The following is a 25,408-nucleotide window of genomic DNA, read 5'->3' as shown; positions in this document are numbered from 1 at the left end:
AGCCTCCTGGGGGAAAGATGAGTAGACTACAGACGAACCCATTTTTTTTTCGTGACGTGTCCCGTTTAAAAGCGTGAGGATTTAAACTTGCTCTCGCTTGTTCGTCAAAATACGTGACCCAAAAAAAGCAGTACTCCCCACAGGTCCTAATCATTGGTGCTCCCTTTCATTCGGCATAAATAGAATAATTGAAACCCAATTTTTACAACTGTAAGTAGCACTTAACCGGCGACCTCTTGTTTCACCCCCTAAAAAAGCGCGTTCATTGAACATCTGTTGTACCAATTTGAAAAGTCAAAAATGTACCCGAATAAAGTGCTGTTTTAAGTGTTATACATACGCCGAATCAAAGAATCATCTCTAAAAGTAAATACGGAGCTGTTTTTCAAGTAGAAGTATGTCAGCAACTTCAGTAATGGGCAGGGGAAAGTTAAATCGTAAAGATTCCTAACGCAATTTGGTGAAAGTTCTCTGTGAGACACATACGAGGATATTTGTGATGTGTTAGAATGTTTGAGTCGACTGTGGTCGTGTGCAGCTATGGTGTTTTATGTCTTTGTTTTATTGTGTTTTATTGTTTCTTTGTCGTTGTTGTTGTTCTGTTGACTTAAATTCAAACTTCCCTCTTGACAGTTAAAGTTCTTAACTGAACGGAATGTAAATCCACTTCAAATCCAGAAATATCAAAAGATTTATTGACATTGTTCATAAGAAGCAGCTCTTTTTTTTTTTTTTTACTTTAACACAGATGTGTCAATCAAACGGTTGGTTGTGTGATATATCAATTTTCATAATAAAAATGAAATGAATCAACTCATTTCTCCAAACATTTCCATTAATTACGGAATTATTTATTGTTGAGTATTTAATCATCTGATAACCGCTTCAAAACTCTTGTCCAACAACTAGCAAACAGTGCACAGGCGTCGGCAGACAAAACAGAACCAAACCATGTCATTATTGAACTGTGTGAATTTAATTTTTTTTTTAAAAAAAAAAGAAAAGAAAAATGAATTCAGAAGGAGGCTGATTTTGCTCCTTCTGCTGGAGGCACCAAACAAGGTATGGGATGCACAAATAATCAATAATCATCTTTAAAAGGTGATAAATGCTTTATGCAAAAGAGGGAGGAATCATCCCCTGATAGCTTTCTATTCCCTCTTGATGCCACTGAGGCTGCAGTTGTGTGGCAGACTTTAGTTACTAAACAAACTTGGCCTGATGAAGCAGCAGAGTTGCATGTTGTTGTTCAGCTCCACAGTGGCCAGAGACTGAATGTGAAAAGGACACCTGGTCACATTTTATACCAAATGTTTAAGTTGCAGTTTAGCACATGTTGACAGCTGAGCCAAACATGCCACGACACGCTGTTTTTGGAAGTAGTGCAGTTCTTCATCTTGACCACTAGAGGTCAGTAAAAGGCCTGTAAGGAGCTAGACTACAGATTAGCCCCCAGTTTCAACTTCTCAAGGGCTGCTTTTCCTTTTCCCACAGATTTAAATTCATAATTTCCTAATTACAAATTTTCTTTTAGATGTTATTGTCTTATATACATAACTTTAGCAATAATAACTACATTTAGATGTATAAATTAAAGAAAAATATGATTATGAGTGTACAGAATTGTAGCTTTATTTACTCCACTGTTAAAACTTTTGAAGTGTTACAAAAGGATACAACCTGTTTGACCTGAAAATAACATCCATTTCACATCTTGACCACGACATCAACTGACTGCATCAGGAACATTTGATCACCTAAGACTTGTTTTTTTGCAGTCATATCATTTTACATAATCGCTTCAGTGCAGGACTTTTACTCACAGCAGAGTGTTTTTACAGTGTGGTAACTAAAGCGTGTGAATACTTCCTTCGCCGCTGCTGACCTCACTGAAACTCTTAATGGATGAATGGAAGCAAATTCCTGCAGCCAGGTTCCAAAATCTCGTGGAAATCCTTCAAAACAGGCTGTAAAGGAGATTAGCTTACACAGGTGCCCTCTGTAACAGTTTTTTTAAATGCGTGTTTTCCATCCTGCATGCATGACAACATGACACCCTCTCTTTCTGATGTTTTACTCAACTGTTACGGCTCTTCAGCTCATTCACAACACTATGACAAAGGGTCACGGGCTGAGCTGCCTCATTAATATGCAGTGTGACCAGATAACGTCCCTCTGAGGTTTACAATAATGGCCCAGTGTTCCTGAATGTGTGGACGTTGCCCTCTCCGACTGCTTCTGAGGGGAAGTGGCCGGATTACACGCTAATCCCATTATGACGCTGCTGCCATGCGAGGTCCGATTGGAGGGAATAGCGACCAAAGTCTTGAGGACCTGATCAACAGTGAAACTGAGACGCACTCTGATGGCGTGTGATTGACAGGGGAAGGCGTGTCCTCTCTGGAGAAACACTTCTATGGTACGTAGGATTTGGTTTTATGATGTGATGCATCTGCAGTCTTCAAGTTGATTACCCAGTGAATCTGGTAGGTGATGTCATAGGAGATTTCCTTTTTTTTTTTTTTTTTTTTGGAAGGACCTGGAGAAACTGTGTTTTCACTGGAAACACAAAGCGAGGGAGGGACATGTCACAGATGTTGTCACAGATGTTGATTGGTGTTCACATCAGCCAGCAGAGCTAAATTTACATGGCGCCCACGGCAGCACATTGGCCTCCGAAGATTAGCTCTCTGCTAACTGATGTGATTAAATATAACTTTACAACCCTTCAGACTTTCCAAATGTTATCAGACCAAAAACAGGTTACATGATTAATCCTCAATTAATTATAATTGATCTACCTGAGTTTGTCCTTTTTCCGCCGGTGGGGAGTTGGTCCAGTTGGGGTTTGCATGCTGAATTTCTAACTTCTAATTTAGAGAATTTTGACCAAAAATAACTTGGTTTGCAACTTGAAACTTTGGTTCCCAGTCGAAAGCAAAAGTGATTACGTGCCCTCGTTAATGCTCATGCTGGAAACATGAGGAGGAACAGGGTGGTTGCCTGGCTGGCACCAAGGTTCCGAGAGTCCTGAATAGAACTGGTTCCTACTTGCTGGGAAAAGACAAAGCAAAAAAAGTGAACTAAGGTTACAGAGGAAAGAAGCAACACGACAAAAATCAAAGTAAAACCTTCATCAAGTTTATGTTTAGTTCTCTGGCTCCTTCCTCACACTTTCTTGTCTCAGAGTGGGAAATGAGAGAGAAACTTACGACTACAAAATGTAGAATGGAGAAAAAAAAACAACTTTAAATTAAACTAAAAAGGAAGGATTCTCATTTTCCTTCCCTGAGGTTAGTTTGTTTCAGCGCCGATTTTAATGAAAATATAAAAATGCTCGCAAGCATTTCTCTGACTGCAGACTGAATCGAGACAATTTCCTTCGAACATCAAAGAACAACTAGTTTGAGTCTTCCTCTTTTCACAAAAGTAATGTATGACCATCGCTTGGTTTGCTGAAAGAAAGATTTGACTCAACTGTGCAGCTAAATGAAACATTCTCTCTCTTACAGTGGCTGGAATGAAACCTCCCTCCTCTGTCAAGGCAACCTGTTTTTTGTTTTTGGAGCGAGCTGCTGCCAATGGTGTACCAAAGGTCTGTTTTGGAGGAATGACCGATGAGCTAATGATTAACCTGACTGGTAACAAGCATGAAACTGTGTGTAATGAGTGTGTCACTGTCAGAGGTGTCAGTGTCAACGTGTGTGCCAGTGTGTGTGTGCATGACGGGAGGTGACAGCAGAGCATCTGACTAAGACAGAGGCAGGAGACAATGAGCAGGAGCGCTTGTCTGGTAGTATTTTAGTCGTAAGGGGACACAGTTGTCTCATGCAAGAGGCTGTAAATTCGGAGGACTTTTTTTTCACATAAGCAGATGAACTTCTTCTAAAAGCGTTTTCTTTTTTTTTTTCGTGGCTGCCTAAACACTGGCTGCACAAGCTGCAAACGCTGCTGTTTCTTCATTCTCTACCTCCTCATCCTCGGCTACTGCTCCTGCAGGAACCCCTCGGTAAGCTGCTGCAGTCTCAGGTAACACACGAGAGTGGGCTGCATGCTACTGTATCACTACTGAGAAAATGTACACGGGGAGAAAGTACTTAGTGAATGAAGTGGTGGGGATAAACAGCAGCAGCCGGCAGAAACAGGAGTCAGGAATGGATTTATTGTACAAAAACAACAACAAAACAAAACAAAAAAAACAACCCAAACTCAAACAAATCGGGTTAAAGGCAGCCAGCAGGTAGGAAATCCCAGGTGAGGCGAAATACAGGATCTGACAATGTGAAACTGAACTTACAAAATCTTAGATACAAAATCTGCTGATGACACAACAAGAATCAAGTGGGAGAACATGAGGGCAGGGAGGGAGCCGATGGCAGGAGGAACACTGGGGACTGGGCTGTGGATGACAAAGACGGATTCATTTTCAGAACAACAACAACAACAAATTATCGCTGGTAATAATATATGCCACCTGCTTTGAAGTAATGTAGCATTTAGACAGGCACTAATGTAACTTAGCAGCATTTGAAACAGTCATTGAGTTCTATAGTCAAGCGATTTCACTGTTTTGAAGAATCCACAAGCATAAAAACAGAAGCAGTCGCGGACGTAAACACGAATACTTAAACCACCGACATTTGACATTTACTGCGTGTATTCAATCTGATATATAAAGGAATATGACAATCGCTGCAAATTAGTATGCAATGTTTAGTGTGCTACTGATTGTGGTGGTTTTTTTATCAAACGTATTTATTTATTTAGGATCTGATGCACAAATGACATGCAGGCGGACATGAGGAGGATAAAAATAGCTGCATCTCGTGTGTAACAGTAAAAACGGACACCTTTGCTGACTCTCATTTGGACCACTTCCCTTCAATTTCAGCTGAGCTCATGCTTACAGGTTTTGGTTGACACAAGATGAACTTATTTACTTCCAGAAAAGATCTGAGTTTGACCTGATTTCAATTTAATTTCATAGTAATTGAAGGTGCTTTTTATGAGGTTTTTTTTTTATATCGAGCAAGAGCAAACCACACTTTTCTTTTTATAAAACAAATTCCTTGTGAGTAAGCAACAGTGGTGAGGACAACCAGCAGCAGACTCAGGGTGAGCGGCCATCTGCCTCGACCAGTTGGACTGAGAGAGAACAGAGCAGATGACCAGATGTTAAACAGATGTGTGACGCCATTAACAGCAAAGCTTTGACTCCACCTGTTCTCCCACAAATATTCTTTGCGGCATCCAGGAGCTGCTCTCTCCAGGTCAGTTGTTGCCATGGCATCAGCAGCTCTGGAGCTGATGGGCTTCTTCCTGGGCCTACTGGGGATGCTGGGTACCGTGGTCACCACTGTGCTTCCATACTGGCAAATCTCTGCCCACATTGGCTCCAACATCGTCACGGCGGTGGTCAACATGAGGGGCTTGTGGATGGAGTGCGTCTACCAGAGCACGGGGTCCTTCCAGTGTGAGACTTACAACTCCATGCTGGCGCTGCCCGCCGATTTGCAGGCGTCTCGTGCCCTCATGGTCATCTCCTTGGTGTTGTCCGTCCTTGCCATCGCCATTGCAGTCCTGGGGATGCAGTGCACTCTCTGCCTGGACGGCTCAGGCGCAACAAAGAGTCGTGTCGCAGGTGCAGGTGGAGGCCTGTTTCTGGCTGCAGGCTTCCTATCGCTCATACCTGTGTCATGGACCACACATGAGGTGGTCCAGACCTTTTATCGACCCAACATACCTTCCAGCATGAAGTTTGAGCTGGGCGAGTGCCTGTATGTTGGTCTGGCCTCCGCGCTCATCTCCATGCTGGGAGGGGGGGTGCTGTGTGTGTCGTGCTGCGAGAAGCAGGACGGTGGTCGTGGGCGACGACATGGTGGCGGATACCCCTATCCAGTAGGAGGTGTCGTGTTGGGTACAGGGGTACAAACAACCTCCCAGACCTACCGCAACCCCACCCTGCAGGCGGGAGGCATCAACACGGCCAGCAGGGGGCAGACGCTGGTCCGCAGCACCAGTGGCAGCTCACAGGCAAGTGGTCGTGGACTCCAGGGAGCCAAGAAACCTACTGCGGCAGGATATGACATCACAGGATATGTCTGAGGTCACTCCATCGTCCCGCCACTTCCCTGACAACTTCTGCTCATTCACATGTATTTATACTGTTTTATTATTATTATTATTTAGCTGTTTTATGTATGACAGAACAGGCAAACACATGATGGAACCTTTAATATCTGGACATATTTTAAAAGTTTGAATATTAATTTGTCTCCACCATGTTTTTTTTATGATTATTATCACCAATTAATATGCATATCTCATTTCAAAAGTTCCACTGCAGGACACAAGATGTCTCCTACTTGACTGTGACTGTTCTCAAGTGTGGTTGCCGTAGGCGACGCGTTTCTAGTCTCGTATCACGCTTGTGGAAGTGGACACGACTCAAGGCTGCGGAACACAAAAAAACTTCCAATGCATCATTTGAAGTTCAAACATGAACCTGAAGGAGCAGCACGGAGCAAGGACTTGACGTGACACGAGCCGACAGTGTCACGGGACTGGAGATATTCAGAACAGCGGAAGGCTCTCAGTGGGTTTTATTACCTTTCTGGAAGTTTAGGATTTTACTGTTGTTCTAAAGGTTCGATTGTGGAATTTCAGAGGACTGTGACAGACAACAGTGACTCTCATGACATCGATACACTGCAACATGTATGTTTAACATGCTGAGCTTCCTTTCCAGACACTGTAAACTGTCACACGTGCACAAAAAGCAGCATATATGTGCAACTACATACAAGCAGATGTGCTGAAATGACTTCAGATAAAACTTTGAGAGCTAGAGGGCTGTAGTTGGAAAAACGTACCTACCGGTGATAGAATTACCTATATTCTTGTAACTGATGTCATCCTAGTAATTTGGACCACCGTTATGTTGAAAAATCACATGAAATCAATGAAAATGAGAGAAAAATCTGTGTGCATTGATGGAGGGAGCGCCGGATGGATGCAAGTGTGGAGCAGGAGACTCATGTTGGAGGCTGCTGAGAGGAGGAAGCTGCTTTGATGGGATATTTGGATGCAGCACGGCTGCGACAGTGGGAGCCGGCTGTTGATTTTGTACGGCCAGTGGTGAGGGTTGGCCTCCTATCTTACTTTCAAACAGCTGAACCCAAACCAGTATCTTTGCCTAAACAACCCTAGACTTAAACAGACCGTGCCAAAATAAAAAAAAAAGTGCCATATCAGAGGGCCGTAACAAGCAACTTGTATGGTTGGAGGGTTTGGTGGTGGTGTTATTCTGCATTGCCATGAGAAAATGATCCTAATCTCACTTGTTTCATAACTTCAGGTGACATTTTCCTGATAAATTCATGGTCTCAAATGCTGGCTTATGGTCTTGTTTTTCTGCAGCATGATTTTATTTTATTTTTTTGTGGCAAATTTTGGTCTCACTTGGAGTAAAACACTCAGGGAGGGTACATACGGGGTCGTGGCTTCCTCGGGACTGACAACTTAAGTTCTGAATCAGGAGAGCGATGCGCCACCCTCCCAAATATGGTCATCGCCGTCAAATCACGGTGGCAAAGTTTACTCATCTTATAACATCTATGACTGTTTGCTAATTTTACTCATTTTCTCAGGTCATAAACACTGCGGTCATCAGAGAACATCTGTTGCCGGAGTGGAGCGCTACTTCCTAAAAAAACCCCTGCTCCAACCATATCGTTTCATCATTTCATAAAGGATGTCTGGTGCTGTAAAGGGGTTTATGTATGTAAACAACAGAACATGTTACATTTTGTTATAAATAAATAGAGCACAAGATGTTCACCACCTCACTGGAGCACCGGTTGTTTCATTGGGCTCTTGATTTAATTTTAGTGTAAAAAAAAAAACCAAGCAAACAAACTTGATGTATTTGACGCCAGGGAATGTGAAAATTGGGAAAAGTTTGTGGAGGCTTTACAGAGAAACTTGAGGTTATGAATAAAAGTGCTGTTGTATGAGATGAACTGGGTGTGTCATCACATCCAGAAATGCTTGGATGATTAGGAGATGTCAGAATGTGACGCGGACGGTCGACCGCCAAGGGAAGTTAAGTATAAAAAAAAAAAAAAAAAAAGGATCACAACCCTGAACTGAAGGCAAACAGAAGCTGAGACAAATAAACCTAAACCAACAAAGATCCAGGTTTTTTTTTCTTTCTCTCTCCTCCCTCGCTCAATATACAGTTTCAGCTCAGAGGCTGGACCGTGGGACCGACTCTCACACGGTTTGGAAATCGTTTAGAAACGGTTTGACTGAATAGTGCTGAACTCCCACCATCAGCTGAGAGACACAACAGGTGACTGTTGGGTCGTAAATTCCAAACTGTGGATAGAAATCAAATTATTGTTACCTTACAACACAAATATGATTCAATACAGGATGCATCCACTTTCCATATGAGGCAAGAGCTCTGTCACTGTATCTGCACTTTGCTGGCAGAGACATCAGCAAATACAGAAGTGAGCTGAGGGCTCGCGGAGGGAAGCGTTTGTGTGTGTGACCTCATTTTAAATGCTTAGTTTTCCTCAATGTCTAAGTGTCCAAAGTCCAAACAGAATGTTTCTATTTCAGGTTTAGAGAGTGAACTGGTTCAATCAACATGCATCTGACCGGGAGAACGCCGGAGAAAACTGGGGCACGTGCACGCACGCGCACACACACACACGCGCGCGTACACACACTGGGATGGGAAAGACTAACAACCTACAACCAGCTGGATATGTGAAAATGTCCCTGTCCCTCATGTGCCAGCAAGTTTGAGAGAACAAAAAAATATTCATACAAAATATAGGAGCACACGGAATTCAATAAACAGAGAGGTGTGTCCTACATTTCTGGTCTAGAACCAAAATGTGGTACTGACTGGAGTCCTATAGGTCACATAAGGTATTCATTAAAAAACATATAAAGGAGGCAATAAAATTAAAAATACAAAGATGCGTGCCTTATATGATCAGTCCAGTAATATTATCTGCTGTCTGGAGACCTTGTCATACCCCAAAACAATTGCTACAAATGAAGTTAGAACAGAACACAAAGACATAAATCTGGTTGTATTTCGAAATAAAACTGTTATTTACTTTCTCTGAGACAACCGATCATATTGAGAGCAGCTGGTGGGATTATAACAGACACAATAGGCAGTGATGTCATAGCGCCGGTGAGTTCAATAGCGTAGCAATAACATGAACGATCTCACGAGTGCATTTGTTCTCCCTCGTTTTTAGCTCTGCCGTCATTAATGTACTTCAAAAAGTATTACAATGTCACGCTAAAAAAAGGCAATAGTAAAGATGATGATAATAATAATGATAATAGGTTACGGCAACTCATGACAAAAAAAACAATTTTGTACAAAATAGGTGATTATTAAAATTAAACAATAAGTAGCTCCTGCAGCACGAGTGTCATTGTCAAGAATAAACATTCACTGTTTTTGATCGCTCCTCCTCCTTCACATCCTCCCTCTCTTTCTCCTCTTCCTTTCGCTCACGGCCAAATTCAATCACCAAAGGTTTCCCTAGCAACCGGTATCCATGGACCAACTGCAAAGCTTTCTGGGCTGTTTCAGCATCTGCCAAAGGAGAACAAATACACACAGTAAGACATCTTGCATATCATGCAAAAGTACACACATTTATTTTTAGCGGTGCTGCTCTGGCGAACAGTGGAGGGGAATGTTTACAGAGAAAATGTAACATATGTAGAATCTAGCCAGACAGACATGAGAGCAGCAGCGCTGTCACCTCTCACCTGGTAGAGTGATGAAGGCCTGACCTCTCATCCGTCCAGTCAGGAGGCGGTAGAGGACCGGGGGGCCTTTATCCTCCTCAAACCTGGAGAACAGCCCCACCAGCTGGGCCACGGATGCCTGTGCACTCAAGTTCTTTACACACAAAACCTGCAGCAACACACAACAATCCTAAATAAGTCTTTCTCACACTACGTTTTTAATTTGATTTTGACTGGATTATTAGACTTTCAAAATAAGTTATAAATATTAAAAAAGGGATTCTGAATATCTTGATATATTTTCAGCATCACCCAGCCCTTGTTCTACACTTTCTGCAAGGGAGCGGTGAGGGAGGGGTATTCAGCTGGGTGCAATCTGCAGCTTCACCAGTAGAGGACAGTACATCCATCATATTTGAATGTTCATCCAACATTAGAGGGCGGCAGGTTGAAGAACCTTTCCAAGGAACTTATCATCATGAACCATCGGGACAATGAACATAAATCCTCATCCTGATCATCATCATAATAAAACACCTCGAATTCACAAGTCAGTGGTTCTCAAACTGAAAATCTCATTGTTACTGAATATACAGTATATTCAATAAATAATGTGTTTTTTTTAAATGTGACTTTTTGGTTAAAATGTCATTAATAGCATCTTGACGGGGTTCTTCATAAAATTTTTACCAAAACATTTCCATGACTTTTTCGCACCTTTGAGAAAACCTCTCATGCCCTCACATTTTTTTGAAACGTCAGAAAAAGCTTTGACGAGTGTATATTTAACCAAAATGAATAACAAGAAACTTGGTTCAATACAACACATACGACTAGTACTTCAAAGACTTTTCCAGATTTTTAATGACTGGATTAACCCTGCATGTAACCCCTGAGAGCATCTGCAGCAACATTTAAACAAGTGAATCTAAACTGGCCTCATTTTGAACAGAAACTTTTCTGACAAGCAAGTAAGCTCACTAAAAACATGGTTCCATGTGTAGCAGAGCTGGGCTGTAGATACCTTGGAGGGTTTCCCAGGCTGGTAGTTCCTGAACCTTGGGATGCTGCGGATCCCGTCCTCAGCTTCACGATTGTTCAGGATTTCCTCATCTGACACGGTCTCAATCTCCCCTCTGACAGTCAACGGTCCCCCTGATCCCCTCGTCGCTGCTCCACACAGACTGCCGATTGGCTGGCTAATATCTATTCTTACTGGAGCAGTTGACTGTGGTTGCTGGGATCCGTCCTGATGTTCTGAGTTCCTTGAACTTGACCCCGGCTGCCCTGAGGAGTTCCAGTTTTCATCCTGCAGTTCTGACTGATGAGCGTCCTTTGATTTGTCTCCCTGTGAGTTTTGTGCTTTTACAAATGCAGTTTCACGTGTACAAAGGTGGGATGCTCCGGCAGTCTCTACCCGAGAGTCCTGAGGAGAAGCCTGCTGTCTCCCCTCACTGAGAAGATCTCTGTAGAGCGAGTCCATGGGATCAGAGGATGAGGCCCCCTGCTGGCAGTCCTGCCTATCCTCATCTGTAACGGGAAACAAAGCAGATCCTGAGACAGGGACAAGGACTGACTAACGCACTTCTCTTTCCTGTTTTCAACAGATTCCTCCTCCTGTTACCCATTTCATTATTGTACTCTCAACCAAGTACGAGCTGATCGTGCCCTTGACTCAGTTTTCAGTTTTCTTTCCAACATAACAGGACTTCGTTTGTTCTTGCATTTAAGATGAGAGACATTTCGGAAAATCTCACCACTTGTTTGGATTTGGACCGTTTGGATGAGAGTTTTGGACTGAGAAGAAAAGATGAAACAAAAGAGAAATGACAGAAATAATCCAAGGGCGGGTGGCACAGTGGTGCAGTGGTCAGCTCTGTCGCCTCACAGCAAGCAAGTTCCAGGTTTGAGCCCCGGCTGGAGCACGGGGTCTTTCTGTGTGGAGTCTGTCAAGGTCAACATTCCATGTTTGGATGTGGGATGTTTTTGTAAGGTTTTCTGGTTTTATCAAGCCAGCATCACCAGCAGAATTTTCTTTCAGGTGTGTCTTTTCACCTATTTATTTATATATTTATTTATATGGCACTGTTCAAGATCAGACGTCACTAAGTGCTTTAAAAAAGAAAGAACACAAACAGATCAGATAGAGCGCACAACAAATGCCACAGCAGGCAGACAGAAAAACAAGTTGCTAAAAGCAAGCCCGAACAAATGTGTTTGGACCACTTTTTTAAAAGTAGCAGACGAATCATGAGGGGAATGGCAGTAATCAAGGACATTAAACCATCTTTCCCAACTTTAGACACAATAGGTCTGACTAAGTTTAGCAGTGTTTCATAACTGTTAAAAACAGGAGTGAGGCAAAAACACTGACATGCTGGACCGGGGTCAAATCCTGGTGCAGTGATACGACTTAGTTACAGAGTCAAGATTTCACAGGAGAGGATGAGAGCAAAAGTTTTCCATCGCCTTCAGAACAGAAATAAGATTTTTTTTTTTTTCTGTATTTAGCGACAGACAATTATCAACCATTCAGGCTTTTATACAATTTAAGCAGTTCAGCAGAATAATGAAGATATGACTTATTATTGTGCTGAGAACACAAGCCAAACTACTTCGGGCCCAGGACCGAACCCTGGGGTACACCACAGGCCAGTTAAACAGTTGATGAGGTATAAACGACCCGTACCTCGATGGTAAAGTGCTGTGAGGAAGCCAAGGCGATCATTCCCCTGGAACAGAGCTCGTTCTATCTCCATCTCCCGCCGTGTCAGTGGCTGGCTGGTGGCAAAGCGCTGTGGGCGGGCCAGAATCTCTGCCCGGGCTTCAATCTTTTCCCTGATCACCTGCAGGCGCTGCTGCTTCACCCCGGGGGCTGCACACACTCCCTGACACAAAGCAAGGGGTCTTAATTAGTTCGCTGAACAAGGTTCATGTATAGTGAGCAAATCAATGAGGTGGACTTGACTAACTTGTATTTACGAAGAACTGACCTCTGCTAAAATCAAATTATACTTGTGCTAAAAGGAAGGTAATTTAGACAAAAGAATTTAAACGTTAAATTGTTTGAATGCTCAAAACTTGAATTACTTCCTATACAAAATGAACGTTTTTACAAGAAGTGGGAGGAAGTCCTAGACTATAATCTCTTAAAAATGGACATGAATTAATCTTTTATGAAAGCATTATAATAGATACATTGCTTTTTTCATAACAAGCAAATTTATATCAAAATCTCTGTGACCCGAATGTGAGAGAATAAAGAAAGCTGCCTTGAATATTTCATCTATACATACGCAGGGACAGGAAACCTCGGTTCTCCTGCTTTCCAGCTGATCCTACCTGCTCTGCAGTCTCTGGTGCATCTCTGCTCTGCCACAGCTGGATCTCAATGTCCGTGAGACCCAGCTCCCTCAGGGTGGCAAGCTCCTGTTCCCCATCCTGCAGGGCCTGGAACTGGGACAGACTCCTCACTCCGGCTGCTTGCTCCCCAAATGGCCGATAAAGTGCCGCTGGGGCGAAGCATTGCCTCTTGGCTACACATCTGAAAGACAGAATTTCTCCAAAATGAGATAAAAACGGAGACTTCATGAGTACACACTGTGAGTGACACGGATAAAACAATGGCTTCTTTTACTCAACACAAAAAGCTCAGGTAGGACTCCAGCTGCAGACACTTCAGTCTCTTTCTGCAAGAATATTCACAGCTTTGACAACCAGCTGGTAACAGGGCCAATCACCTCCTCATGCTTTTGTTTATAAGCCTAATTGATCATGTGTGCTCTGACAGGAAAGAGAATGGTTGCATTGATTCACTCAGTTTGTGTTGATCTGTTCTTATCAACGACACACAGCAACAGAACAGTTACAGGTTCTTTTCATGTCTGGAAAAAAAACATAACTCCCTGTCAAAAATTTACATATATCGGTACACTTTTTAGAAATTAGGTCAAAAGCTGGTGTTTCTCAACCACTGGGCCATGAGCGCCCTCTACAGGCCACTGAAACACTTTCAAGTTGAACCTACATTACTGTGAGGGTTTCTTTTTTGCAATAAAGTATGCAAATGTACGATTGGAAATTCTATGTTTATAAAATATCTAATTTAAATAAGTATAAACATGCGTTTCAAGTACACTTCTTGGTTTTGCCTGATTGCGTTGGCTTCATTGTGTTATCGAGAGGTGTTGTTGGATTTCATTAATACACTTCAAATGGATTATTAGATTTGAATAGAATACATCAGTCAAAACTAACAGGGGGCTTTTTATATAATGGGCCGTGAGCTGTTACAAGTATTGGCTTTGGAACAGAAAAGGTTGACCAATTGTGCTAAAACTGAGCTGAATTAAAAGACAGATTATTCAAACTGTCGGTAGATGGCCTTCGTGTTTCAGACTAATTAATATTGCACTCAGTCGCAGATGTAATAATGAGAAACTCATGTTGCAGAAACACTTGGGATTTACATGGGAGGAAAAAGAATAGTTAAGAATCTTGCCCACTTAAAGCAAATATAGCAAGATGAACAGGTACAATTAGACTCCAAACAGATCACATGAAATGGGATGAGTGACAACTAACTCATGCTGGCAATGGTAGAAAGAAAGAGGCACATTGTGACACTTCAGCCTATTCAGAAGCAAATGTAAGGACAGAGTAAGTGACTCTGAGAGAATGTGTTTATTAGGTGAAAGGTCACAAGAAAATAAGCTATCCAAGTAGGAATTTTCATTGTTGCGATGACTTGTGTTAGTACAGCTACAGGAATAGGACTCAGCTGTTAAGACAGCCCTGAAATCTCTGATGTCCGAGCAACTGTATTGACCATATAATCTGTAAAGTCATATGGTTGTGTGGTGGTCCTTTAGTCCCAACTGCACTGAGTATGCGAGCAGTGCTTCCAGCTGGCAGCACAGCGTGTGTGAACTGTGCAGCACGAAAGGATTTAATGTTAGCCCCGTTTCCTGGGAATAAAGACAGACAATTTCTCACCGGTCAATGTCGACGTCAGTGTGGAGCTGTTGCAGCAGGAGGCTGTGCAGCTGCCGCTGTCCCTCCGTCTCCTGCTCCTCCAGCAGTGGACCATCTTCACAGGGTCGCCGGCTCACTCTGAGACAAAAATCAAGTCAGACATTCACTTTTCTGTAAGAATTTTTCAATTTGATCCCTCTCACGGTCAAGTGATCTCCATGGCGATGCAAACTTCCCTCTTGTGGGGCAACCGATCATCTTATCTTTTTTATCAGAGGCATATTGCAGTTATAGATTACAACATATTAATGGTTACATTTAATGTTTTTCCATTACTATCTCCCATTTATTATCCCATTTCACCAGTTTTAATCCATTACACGCATGAAAATAGCATAAAACTTATAATTAAATGCTACCACTTGTTATGTAGTCCATGTTAGGTGAGAACTTCCTTTTTTTTAATATATTATTGGTATTTTCTCAGTGGAATTTGCTGTTTTGACCACACACAAAAAAATCCCCCCCAAATATCTATTTTGAAGCCTTTTAAAAAAAACTTTTCCCCTAAAAATTGTAAAGATGTCTAAAGATTTCTGGGTTTATCGCTGTGGTTTTGGTGCAAAAGACAAAGCAAATTTTACAAATTTCATTGTTTTCACAGGTTTCTGTGACAGACGCCAAAATAGTTGGAGTCTCCAAGGTTAGCAGGGAAATGAGAATCCAAAAATCACTCGAGACCAATAAAATAACAGTATTATTTCCTGTGAGTTTTACTCACATCGATCAGAGCGTTAGATGCTATTAAGTCAACGTTTGGCACAGTTAAATTGCTTTCTGACACCGCGTTGGAACTTTCCGCGTTCCCTCGTACCGCTAACGACACGGCAGCTTTAGCTAGAATACTAAAATGAAAGACGTCAAGGCGTCTGGCGGGTCAGCTGCGAGCCGGAGGTGAGCCATATGACCGTCTATGTTTAGCTGAGTATGTAGTATAGTGACCTTTTAATGTCTAGGATAATATAGTATCAGAATTAGGCCTTTATAACGAAACATTTCACTCCGACGGAGAGAGGCTAACGCTAGCTTTGCCTGTCGTATCGCCATGACAACGGCGGGGAGATGAGAAAAATGACTGCGTTGTCAGCGTAAATTACGTACGGCCGATTTAAAGTCGCATTTTGCAGCTATGACGAGCCAAATCAGCCCTTACAACGAAGTCGCTTGATCCAAAAAAAATGCTCCAATTCCCCTCGCATATCTGTCGTGACAGTGTTTACCTCCGCATGCTTCCGGGCTCTGCTCCAAGTTCCGGCGCGAAGGTGCATGGGAAATGTAGTTAAACCCCAGAATGAACCCTAATGAGCGGTTTCATGGTTAAACCACGGTTTCACTGGTTATGCTAGAGAGAAGCAATACTCCAGCTTAACACTGGGCTGCAGGATGAAAAAGAAAGGCCTGTACCTTTGAGATATTATAGAACTTATACAATTTTAAGGGGGAAAAGCCTTTGTGGAAAACAGATTCCTTACCGCTGTATTGTGTCTGTCATAACATTTACAATTCATGTTGTGAAATGGCCTAAACACGAAAACAGACTGGCACACCCTGTCTGATTTGAAAAGGTGTGGCAATATCCTCATATCTTTCATCAGAGTTGGCCTCCTTCCCTCCATCTATAAATCTGTGTCATATTTATCAAGCCTAATGCTGCAAAGCCTCACTGAATATACTCCCTGCACCCTCCCCACCCAGCTGAAGTGTCCTCAATTAGCCTGCTGGATGACGTCAGTAAGGTGACATGGGTGCTTCTCTCCACCATCTCTAAGCAATAAGAGCCTGCTGCTGCAGCATGGCATTAGGTATGGGGTTACAGGGATGCACGGAGAGTAAAGGTGGTGCATGCAACTCAAATTTCCCATGCATTCAAGCGCTGTTCAGCTGCATCCTCTCCTCCAGCTTGCCTGCCTGCCCGCAGCCGGTGTCGGGTGGCCGGCGGCTCGGCTAAGCTCCGCTCTACTCGGCTCCTCTGCAGGGCTGCGCAGCTACTGACTGACAGAGAGATGAGGGGTGGGGACGCAGGGTGGGGTCACAAGCAGGGAGAGGCGGAGGAGGAAAAGGCAGAGAGAGAGAGCCCAGCCCTTGAATACACGGCAACAACACGCCGCCAGAGAGAGGGAGAGACACAGAGACACTGGCTGTTTTTTGGGGGGAGCAAAGGGAGCCTTCGACGCTGCGGATATGAATTGACAAGAAATACGAGAAGAGGCAGGGATCGTGTTCCTATATCCCCAACATTTATTGTAAAGGTGGAAACTAGCCCCCCCGAACCCTCCTTTCTCCCGTATTCAGATAGAGCTACACCCAAAGCCCCGACCGACCCCCCTCCTGCTGTACTGCTCCACCCCTCCGCCGCTGCACCGCTCCGGCAACCGAGATGCACACGGAGACCCGTAACAAGAAAGTAAGTGCACATTATTGGCTTGTGTGAAGAATAAAGATCTACCTGTGCGGATGAATCTGCCTGTTGACATTGTCAGCTCAACATGTGCCAAATATGATGTCAGTGGCTGTAATTGCAAGTGTATCCTTGCAGACAGGCAGTTTATTTTGCAATTAGTGCAAGAGTTCTGCAAGAACACCAGACATGTCATTTCCACGCTTCCACCGCCAGCCCCTCTGTCTCCTCTCCCTCTCGCTCTCTGAGCCAGGTTAGTTCAGGCTCAATTTTAAATGCTCGGTGATCTCTGAGGGGCAGGAAGGAAACGGAAGGCAGAAACTGCAGCTTGTAGGACTCCATCTTAGCTCTTAAAGGGCCAGCAGCACCCCTATATTATATATATATAATTTTATTTTTTTTTGGGGGGGGGGGGTGTCCAACAGTCCTGGTTAGCAGACAGGTGGTGCACCGCCTCCAGATGAGTCCAGTCCTTCTGGTTCTACAGTTAGAGTGCGCAGTTGCTGTGGAGCTGTAGTTGTAGTTCTGTTAGGCCATTGATTTGATCTAATGCCCTTGTCCCTGCTTACAAGAACAAGAAAGAATCAGTTTATTCACCAAAGCATTTCCACCTCCACAGCTGTAGGTGGCAGTATGCCCCTTACATCCAGCTGCAATCAAAACTTTTCCTGATGCACCTTTTGTGCAACAAACCAAACAAGCTAGCGAGTGGTGTCCCTGTTGAACAGCAGTTAAACTCAAACGCTATTTAGAAATGTGTAGCATGAAATTTGTCTCCTCAGTTGTTCAGAAAAGTTATGTTTTTACTGTAGTTCTGTTGCTATGACGACACTAGGGGTGCCAAACTGAACTGTAAAACAACAACAACAACAACAAAAGACTGAGACTTCATTCAACTGACAAAAAAAATGACATTAGCAAGGACTTGAAGTACATTGTTGACCTGCTGCCAGTATTTAAGCGGGTATTCAGAATAAAAGCATCCAGCGGGTGAATTCATTTGTGGAATCAGGTTTCCTCAGGTAACCACGAGATGATATTGATCTTGGAAATTTAATATCACATTGAAATGTTTGAAACACAACAGAGTGGTTTAAATTCCTGTGAGACAGTTTACTTCTCCGGAATTTCAAAGTTTGCCATCAGTTATCCATCGTGTTTCTGAATGATGTCACGCAAACCTCTGTTTCTGAATCATTTCCTAATTATAACTAATCATCCTTCAACTTGTGTTCTATACTCCTGTCAAACGTAAGTCAAAATCCGTTCACAAGTTTTTATGTGATCTTGCTCAAAGGCAGATAAACCAACTCTGATGATCACATGATCACACACTACGGGTCTCCACAGCTTCCAATTGTAAACTTGAGAGACCAGAATATGAGGAGGTTTGAGAACCATTTTATGAGAACCATTTTACGGTGTGCTCATGCCTCCCGTCTTTGTCAACAAAGTGTGTGAGTCAGCTTAAAGAGGGGCCTTCATCGTAAAACTGTAGTTTGCCGTCTGCGTGAACGTGGCATCAGAAGGTTTACTGGGGACGTTTCAAGACATTTTATCTAACCAGCCGCTGCACATGGAGTGAAAGCCGATGGTGCCACTTCTGTCCCGCTGCTTTGCTGTGTGAATACACCAAATTTCATTTACTTTGAATATTGGATTGCTTCCCAGGTTTTATTAATAGCTGCACAGTTATATTTGAGTGTTGCTGCACAAACTCTCAAGTGTGTGTGATTAGCCTTTATGTCTTTATTCACTTGTCAGTGTGTGTGTGATTAATTGCTTGACCCCCCCAAGCCGACCTCCAGTCAATATGTGTTGGCCTGGTTTTCAATAATGCGGTGCAGATAATAAGGGCATGAGCAAAGCAGTGCGCCTTCAGCTGGGAAAGTTGGGAAATTTGACTCATTCTGACAAAAACACAATTTGTCACGCTAATAAATAAATAAATATTCTATCGATGGATACACCAGCCAGAACCCCTGCACAACAGTAATGTATTTCACACTTAATTTCCCGTCAGTTGTGCATCATTTAGAACGATGGTTGTATTCCTGTCGGGTGTGATGTTGACTGTCTGGGTGTATAAGTGTGACCGTCAGCTTGCTGGGAAATAGAAATAATTGCTATCATTGTTAAGTTAACAGGGGACCAAACGCAGCTCTATGGAAGTGTTGTTAATATTAAATGAACGCTTCTCGGAGGCAGAGCTGCAATGTTCAAGTCTACATTTCGCAAGCATGAATGGAGACGACTTTTAAGTTCCCAGCAGCATAGATGCAGGAGTTTGAATTCACTGTTTTGCAATGTGCAACTGTCGGAAAAACAACCGCAGCATCAACAAAAGGAACTGATAGGCTCTAAAACCTCCTTTTCTGATGGATGAGACAACGTCGAAGCAGTTTCACGCTGAAACTCTCTTCTCCACTGCCAAGGTGGATTTAGCGCAGCTAGCAGGTTAGCTGTATCAGCTGGAGTATAGCTGGTTCAGAGCTGCCTGTCAAATTATTCTTTATATTAATGTTAGTCTCGGAAAGTAGAGGATAGAGGCTTGCCACTGGGTGATAATTTAAGCCAGCATTCTCTACCTCCTCTGCTTTTTGTTGTGCTGCTGCATTTAAAATTCCCTTTGCAAAGTGAAACTCGGAGCCGGCTAGCTAATCGCAACCTTGACACTGAAAATGGCAGGTTTTGATGAAAATTTGGTTTGTGGAATAAATCATGGCTGTACGGTTCTCTTAGTGAATAATTAAAGAAAATAAAATAAAAGATGAATAGAATCTGGCTTCCCTGTGGTGTTAGTTTTGCAAGGGCATTGTCAGTGGTGGAACTAAAAATAAAATAAAATGGAGTATGTAGGATGGTATGTGATTTATTTGCAAGAAGTCCCCAGATGGGAGCTGAAGTCTGTCAGGACATACTCAGCTGCCCCACAATGCATCGCAGACTGCTTGTCTCGTAATTTTTCAGGTGAGAAAGTAGACTCTCAATATGTGGCCAGTTTATCTCAATAATGCCTGTTACAGCAACATTCTCGGGGATGACATACAGCTTTCAAGTTGCCCTGGTACAGAATAAATACACTTCTTGTCATTGCCAAATGACATCATTTTTTCCCCCCAAAAGAACGTGACAAATATATTTGGACAAAAGTGTTGCTTTTGATTTGAAGACTGGATGTAGACAGAACAGCAGCCTGCTGGCAGTGTCTAGTGCATAACTTTGAGTGTGCATTAAAGGCCGTGTGTTAGGTGATTTCAACCTAATCCATGACATGTTTACAATCAGAATGACCTTACTGTGGGCTTCAGGGCAGACATGTGACTGTTTTGCTCAATAAGGGGCTTTTAACTAAAAGTGGAAAACCCATAGATCTGTCTGTAGCCTTGTGACTGAAGAAGACACCGCATAACCCTGCCGCTTTAACAGTAGTAACCACAGTAAATAGCTCTCAGCCTGCAATAAACCAAGTGAGATGTTGCCATAACTCCTCTAGTACATTTATCAGTTCATGCATTAGGGGAAAAAAAAACAGGAACATCGTTGCAGGATTTGTGATAATACACAAGCACTGTTGCAGAATACATCTGGAGGAATTTACAGCTCGCGTTGCGCTTAAGCTGGCGCTGCTCAATTTTTTTATCATCTTTTATGACTTTCAACACTGAATCTTTAAAAGTTGGCATCACAACGGTTATCAGCCGGCAATTATAAAGAGTAAATCCTGTGGCTAATCATTACTTTTAGAGGTGAGGTGAACGCTTGTTCTACATTCTTAAACTTTAGTACAAATTTTGTATGAATAACTTTAGGTCATTCTTGAGCATATCTATCAGGGAGCTGAAGCCCACAGAGACTGGCTGGCTGCTCGTTAGCTTAGCTCAATGAGTGGTAGGGGATGGGAAGTGTTAGCATACTTCTGTCCTCCTAATGCAGCATGTCCAGTAGGAGGAGGGTATATGTCATCTTTTTTCCCAAAGGTTGGTGTGTTAGTTTAAATTCTTTCTTTTGTTTAGGACTCTTTCTAGCTTTCTTTCTTTCTTACATTATGTTTTTACTTTTACTGTTGACCTAGATAATTGTTTTCAACACTGAGGGAGTGGAAATCAATTTCCTCTTGTCATAATTAAGGCTCTGTGTTACTGGATGTGTGGTTAAGTGATGGCAGCACTGAGAGTCAGCATCTCAGAGGCCTAACTGCACGTGTGTGTGTGTGTGTGTGTGTGTGTGTGTGTGTGTGTTTGAGATCAGCTGGGATGTGGACATGAGAGCAGGGTTAGTCGTACATTCCTGGGAAGGGCATCTGCTGCAAACAGCCCTTAAAAAGTCTGTGTGTGTGTGTGTGTGTGTGTGCGCGCGCAAGAGGCAATGCCATGCATTAGACAATGATTAACTATGCTGATCAAAGTTTGATCAAACTCCTGAACGGTAGTTGTGTGTGTGAATCCCCCTCCTTACTCCTCACACCACACATGCAGACTCACACGCTTCTGAGTTGCCAGGACGACCTGAAGGGGCGGAGGGGCCAACATCAGGCCAGTCAGTTAAAAAGTGACATTCCTGGTTGCCTGTGTTGCATGAGATAAGAGTGGAACTCCTCCTGGTCACGTCTAGACATCTTATCAACATCTGGAATCGATGTTTGCTTACTGTCTAAATTGAATGATAAATTGGTGTTGAATTTGCTGCACATTATGTTCAAATTAGGTAAACTAGTGGGTCTCTGATATGTTTTCCATTTGGTTTTACTGTTTCTCTGCAGCCAAAGGTTTTAATTTCAGTTGGACGTGGAGATCACAAATAGAAACTGCTCCGTATTGGTAATGCATCTTTATCTTTTGGTGTCTTACTGACTCCGCCAAGGAGGAGGTGTTGTTTTTGGTGGCATTTGCAAGTCTGTCAGCAGGATTATAACAAAAATAAGAGAATGATTTTCAGCTAACTTGCTGGAGGAGTGTCCAGTGGGCTTGGGCAGATCAGTTATAGCGCTACCTGGTGGCAGCAGGGAATTACATGCTTGTATTTTACACTCGGATATTCTCCGCCGAGTGGGTGGATGATGAATAATGTGGATGTGTCCTCATCATTTGGATTCTCTGTCGTTTAGAGGCTCCTCTGACTGAAAGACCAGGAGACTCAAGCTTCACTGGCTGGACTAAGCACTTCCTTATGTACTGCTTGTGGTTCCCAGATGGTGAGGTGGTCAGTTTTGATATTGAACAAGAGTCTGTTGTATCTGGGCTTCACATGGTCGGATTATTTCCCAGTGAACGCGATCACGGATACAAGTGGTTGAAATGGATTTGCTCAGTTGCAGCACATCATGTGAAATAAGCCTGATGTAACAAACCTTTTATTCACATCAGAATCCCAGTCTGTTGTCTTCTTCTGTGCCTGACCCCATTCGTTTGACCGTGACCACATGCTGAGAGAAGGAACAAAGACTTACAGGTAGATCTACCCGTACCAGTGTCATAGACCAGTTCTTTCTTCTCCATTTGTTGGCTCCTGTGACCTGGAGATCAGGAGTCTTGTGCTTCACTGGCTGGACTAGCATCCTCTTATATGTCCTGAGAGTGGTTTCCAGGTGGTGGAGAGGTGTCAGAGTTTATCAGGTCACTACACTTTTCCATTTTCATGCATGCAGGGCTGTTATTCAGAGTAATTTACAGTACGTGTGCAGCATACAGTAAGCTTCACCTCCTCGATGACCAGCATTCAAAGTGACCAGCAGGGTTGAGTGCAAATGGAGGACAGAAATAGAAAGAAAAGAAAAGGATGGAAAGGAGCTGCAGAAAGTGCCTGTCCTCTCTGCCTCAATTTTACAAGAGGACCCTGGCGAAAGCTTGATTTTGAGTACTTGTGTATCAGGTGGTGAACTGACTCAGCTGGGTGTATGCTGGTTAGCTGGCCAGCTGACTGCCTCTTGTGTGTGTGTGTGTGTGTGTGTGTGTGTGTGTGTGTGTGTGTGTGTGTGTGTGCGCGCGTGCACGCACGCGTGCAGATGACAGAAGAGATAAATGAGAGCAAGGTAAGAAGACAAGGTGTGAAGAATATACCGGGGTGCTTTAGGGCCAACTCAAGGGTCAGCGCTGGCGGGTGGCATTTCACTCAGGTCATACAGTGAGCGGTGTCACTGAGAATTAATGGGAAGCAGATAGTCTGGAGAGCAGAAAGGAAGTAAATGTCAGATCGGGGTTTTCATTAGTCTGCGCTCCACTAAAGAGTCAAAGTGAGCTGCACAGAAATGACATTTTCCGTTTCCTCCGAGGGAATCCTTCAACACAATTTACTACAGCAGCTTGTATGGTGTCGTCACATTGTGATATGATGGTCGATATTACTGTCTATTTTATCTTGAGTACTTTCTAAAATCATTTTATCAAATGTTCTTAAGATTCAATAAAGATATTCTGACAGTCAGCACTCAAGGCTGAGTCTTTGACCAGGGAAGAAAAGAAAACAAGCAATGGGACTTTGCCATGAAATATTCTTGTGCGCAAATTTGTTCTTAGGATTTATAGGATTAATTTAGCCCTCAATGTCGTCTTACAGACAGGAAGTGAAGCCTGATGACCTTACAAAACCACTGAAGCAGCAAAACTGGAGATGTTGTCCTTAGTCTTTATGGGGGCAGGATTTAGAGACTGACCCGGGAGTCCAAGTGTGGGGAAACTTGGCTGGCCTGCACTGGGCTCTGACATCACCCTTACCCACCACCTTTAGGGGCAGCTGTCCTCACCAAAACTCTCGTGCCTGATTGGCAGCGACTCTGTGTTTTCCAGTTTTCCAGCTCTCTCCCAGAAAAGGGGAGACTATGATCTCGGAATATTTCTTGTATTTGAGGTTGCGGTGTTCAAATTATTTTGGGCGTGTGTAGTTGTTTCGGTAGTGGTTAGAAATGATCTTACAAAAGACATTTGATTCAATTAGATTTCAGTAAAAATATATTAATTATGTGTCTGATTTTGCTAAAATCTGATGCTGGTGACACTAAGCCTGCAATTATTCAGGTATGTTAATGTGTTGCTAATTTGCAGTGTCTGGAAGAGGGTTAGCTGACTTTCTTGCCCTGGATTCAGTTGAAGCAGCAGGGGGGAAGTAGAGTTGTCATTGGTGTCACGGTATCATTTTTTTCCCTTTTTTTTCTGTTTGCCGGGCAGCCTTGCTTGGGCTGGCCTGCCCCGGGCCTTACGGACTATTTATAGACCCACAGCACCGTTTATATGGCAAAGGCAGAGCAGAGCGGGCTAATTCTTTTTTCTTTTTTTTCTCAATACCATAATTAAATCCTTAACATCATCCCTAAGTTCAATACTCAAACATTTGAGACTCATCTACTGCAAACTCCAGGCACTAATCGTACTGATCAGGCCTCAGTTTGTGTAAGAATCTCATTTTCTTCACCCACTTGACGAGAAGTCAGACCTGGATTTAAGAGCAGTAGAAGGGCGGCATCATGCTGTCACCAGTGGGTTCAGTGAATGCCACAGGAGTGATGGGGAACCACAACAACAAATCACAGCTAATTTAGTGGAGATGTGGGTTAGTACGGTTAGAAATGCTAACAAGAGGCGTCTCTATTTTGAGATAAATACTGGCTCCTACTGTATATACCATGTGTACCCAAGGTGGCTGCTGTATGTGCAGGCAGATAAAAAAAAAAAAAAAAAAAGACTGCCGTGCATGAGCTTTCTGGTTCAGTATTTAACAGATCGGTCTCCTGTTTGACTCCTGGCACAAACCACTTTTGATGTAACTGGGAACCAGTTCAAGTAATGATGGACTACTTGACTCTGTTACAAGTTAAACAGACTATCAATAAGAGGCTGACTGATGCTATATTGCAGGCCTCCTCTTCATTTTTCACGAGTCTACACATTGGCATCCTTTGGAGGTGGCACTAACAGAAACAGAATTTCTGCCTGTATGCCTCAGCTGTTGTATTTTATGTAAGACTTTATCTATAACATCTTTTTTGGTGAGATTTATAGTCGGTCTCAACAAGCCAGTGCTTCCTGAGTCACACTCCCGATGAATGAGGGGGGGGATTTATGATCAGTAAGTTAGGTTGTCCATCTTTATTGTTTGAAACCAGGAAATGCTAACGTGCTTAGCGTGAACTGCAAGGATAAACTTGTTTTATTTTTAGTCAAATGCCGACTCTCATCTTTGCTCACTGGTTTA

The 25,408-nt window shown here is 43.0% G+C and overlaps 3 protein-coding genes across 9 annotated transcripts in view; 2 read left to right on the top strand and 1 right to left on the bottom strand.

The window, feature by feature from the left end:
* The first annotated feature begins 2,206 nt into the window (after positions 1–2,206).
* cldn2 (claudin 2) lies at positions 2,207–8,048 on the top strand. Of its 5 annotated transcripts, XR_015109288.1 has the most exons (5): positions 2,207–2,419; positions 3,513–3,595; positions 3,940–4,009; positions 5,255–6,155; positions 6,336–8,048. XR_015109288.1 is itself a non-coding variant. In XM_086179401.1 (4 exons), exons 2-4 carry the CDS (start codon positions 3,521–3,523, stop codon positions 6,103–6,105), a joined length of 996 nt encoding a protein of 331 aa, XP_086035527.1. In that variant the 5' UTR covers positions 2,207–2,419; positions 3,513–3,520; the 3' UTR covers positions 6,106–8,048. The 5 variants fall into 5 exon arrangements, 4 of the variants coding, with proteins under 4 accessions (XP_086035527.1, XP_086035529.1, XP_086035530.1 ...); XM_086179401.1 differs by having other exon boundaries at positions 5,255–8,048; XM_086179403.1 differs by having other exon boundaries at positions 3,513–4,029; positions 5,255–8,048.
* rbm41 (RNA binding motif protein 41) lies at positions 7,821–16,080 on the bottom strand. Its single transcript, XM_086179397.1, has 7 exons — positions 16,044–16,080; positions 14,785–14,901; positions 13,132–13,333; positions 12,479–12,677; positions 10,814–11,319; positions 9,811–9,958; positions 7,821–9,631 (listed from the first exon to the last, which is right to left on the bottom strand). Exons 1-7 carry the CDS (start codon positions 16,049–16,051, stop codon positions 9,471–9,473), a joined length of 1,341 nt encoding a protein of 446 aa, XP_086035523.1. The 5' UTR covers positions 16,052–16,080; the 3' UTR covers positions 7,821–9,470.
* The window catches only part of klf8 (Kruppel like factor 8), a 78,106-nt gene continuing 68,327 nt past the window's right edge, over positions 15,630–25,408 (top strand). Inside the window, exons 1-2 of one of the 3 annotated variants that reach the window (XM_086179398.1) lie at positions 15,630–15,717; positions 17,116–17,227. In XM_086179398.1, coding sequence (XP_086035524.1) covers positions 17,201–17,227 — 27 coding nt within the window. In that variant the 5' untranslated portion in view covers positions 15,630–15,717; positions 17,116–17,200. Of the gene's footprint in view, positions 15,718–16,869; positions 17,228–25,408 lie in introns of those variants that run through there. The other 2 variants (XM_086179400.1, XM_086179399.1) reach the window with 2 other exon arrangements.

Source organism: Aulostomus chinensis, chromosome 15, assembly GCF_037954235.1.
Source record: "Aulostomus chinensis isolate RoL2024-O1b breed Wild chromosome 15, RoL_Achi_v1.0, whole genome shotgun sequence".
Classification (NCBI taxonomy): Eukaryota; Metazoa; Chordata; class Actinopteri; order Syngnathiformes; family Aulostomidae; genus Aulostomus; species Aulostomus chinensis.
Note: the sequence above shows the minus strand (reverse complement) of the source record. Positions and strands in the feature narration are given on the sequence as shown.

What these genes read in the sequence shown, in the direction of transcription:
- cldn2 (XM_086179401.1), top strand. Translation starts at nt 3,521, where the DNA reads ATGAAACCTCCCTCCTCTGTCAAGGCAACCTGTTTTTTGTTTTTGGAG. An exon ending in CTGCCAATGGTGTACCAAAG is followed by an intron (nt 3,596 to 3,939) that starts GTCTGTTTTGGA and finishes TGGCTGCACAAG; the next exon opens with CTGCAAACGCTGCTGTTTCT. An exon ending in GCTCCTGCAGGAACCCCTCG is followed by an intron (nt 4,010 to 5,254) that starts GTAAGCTGCTGC and finishes TGCGGCATCCAG; the next exon opens with GAGCTGCTCTCTCCAGGTCA.
- rbm41 (XM_086179397.1), bottom strand. An exon ending in CACAGCACTTTACCATCGAG is followed by an intron (nt 11,320 to 12,478) that starts GTACGGGTCGTT and finishes TTCCCGTTACAG; the next exon opens with ATGAGGATAGGCAGGACTGC. An exon ending in GGCCTTCATCACTCTACCAG is followed by an intron (nt 9,632 to 9,810) that starts GTGAGAGGTGAC and finishes CTCCTTTGGCAG; the next exon opens with ATGCTGAAACAGCCCAGAAA.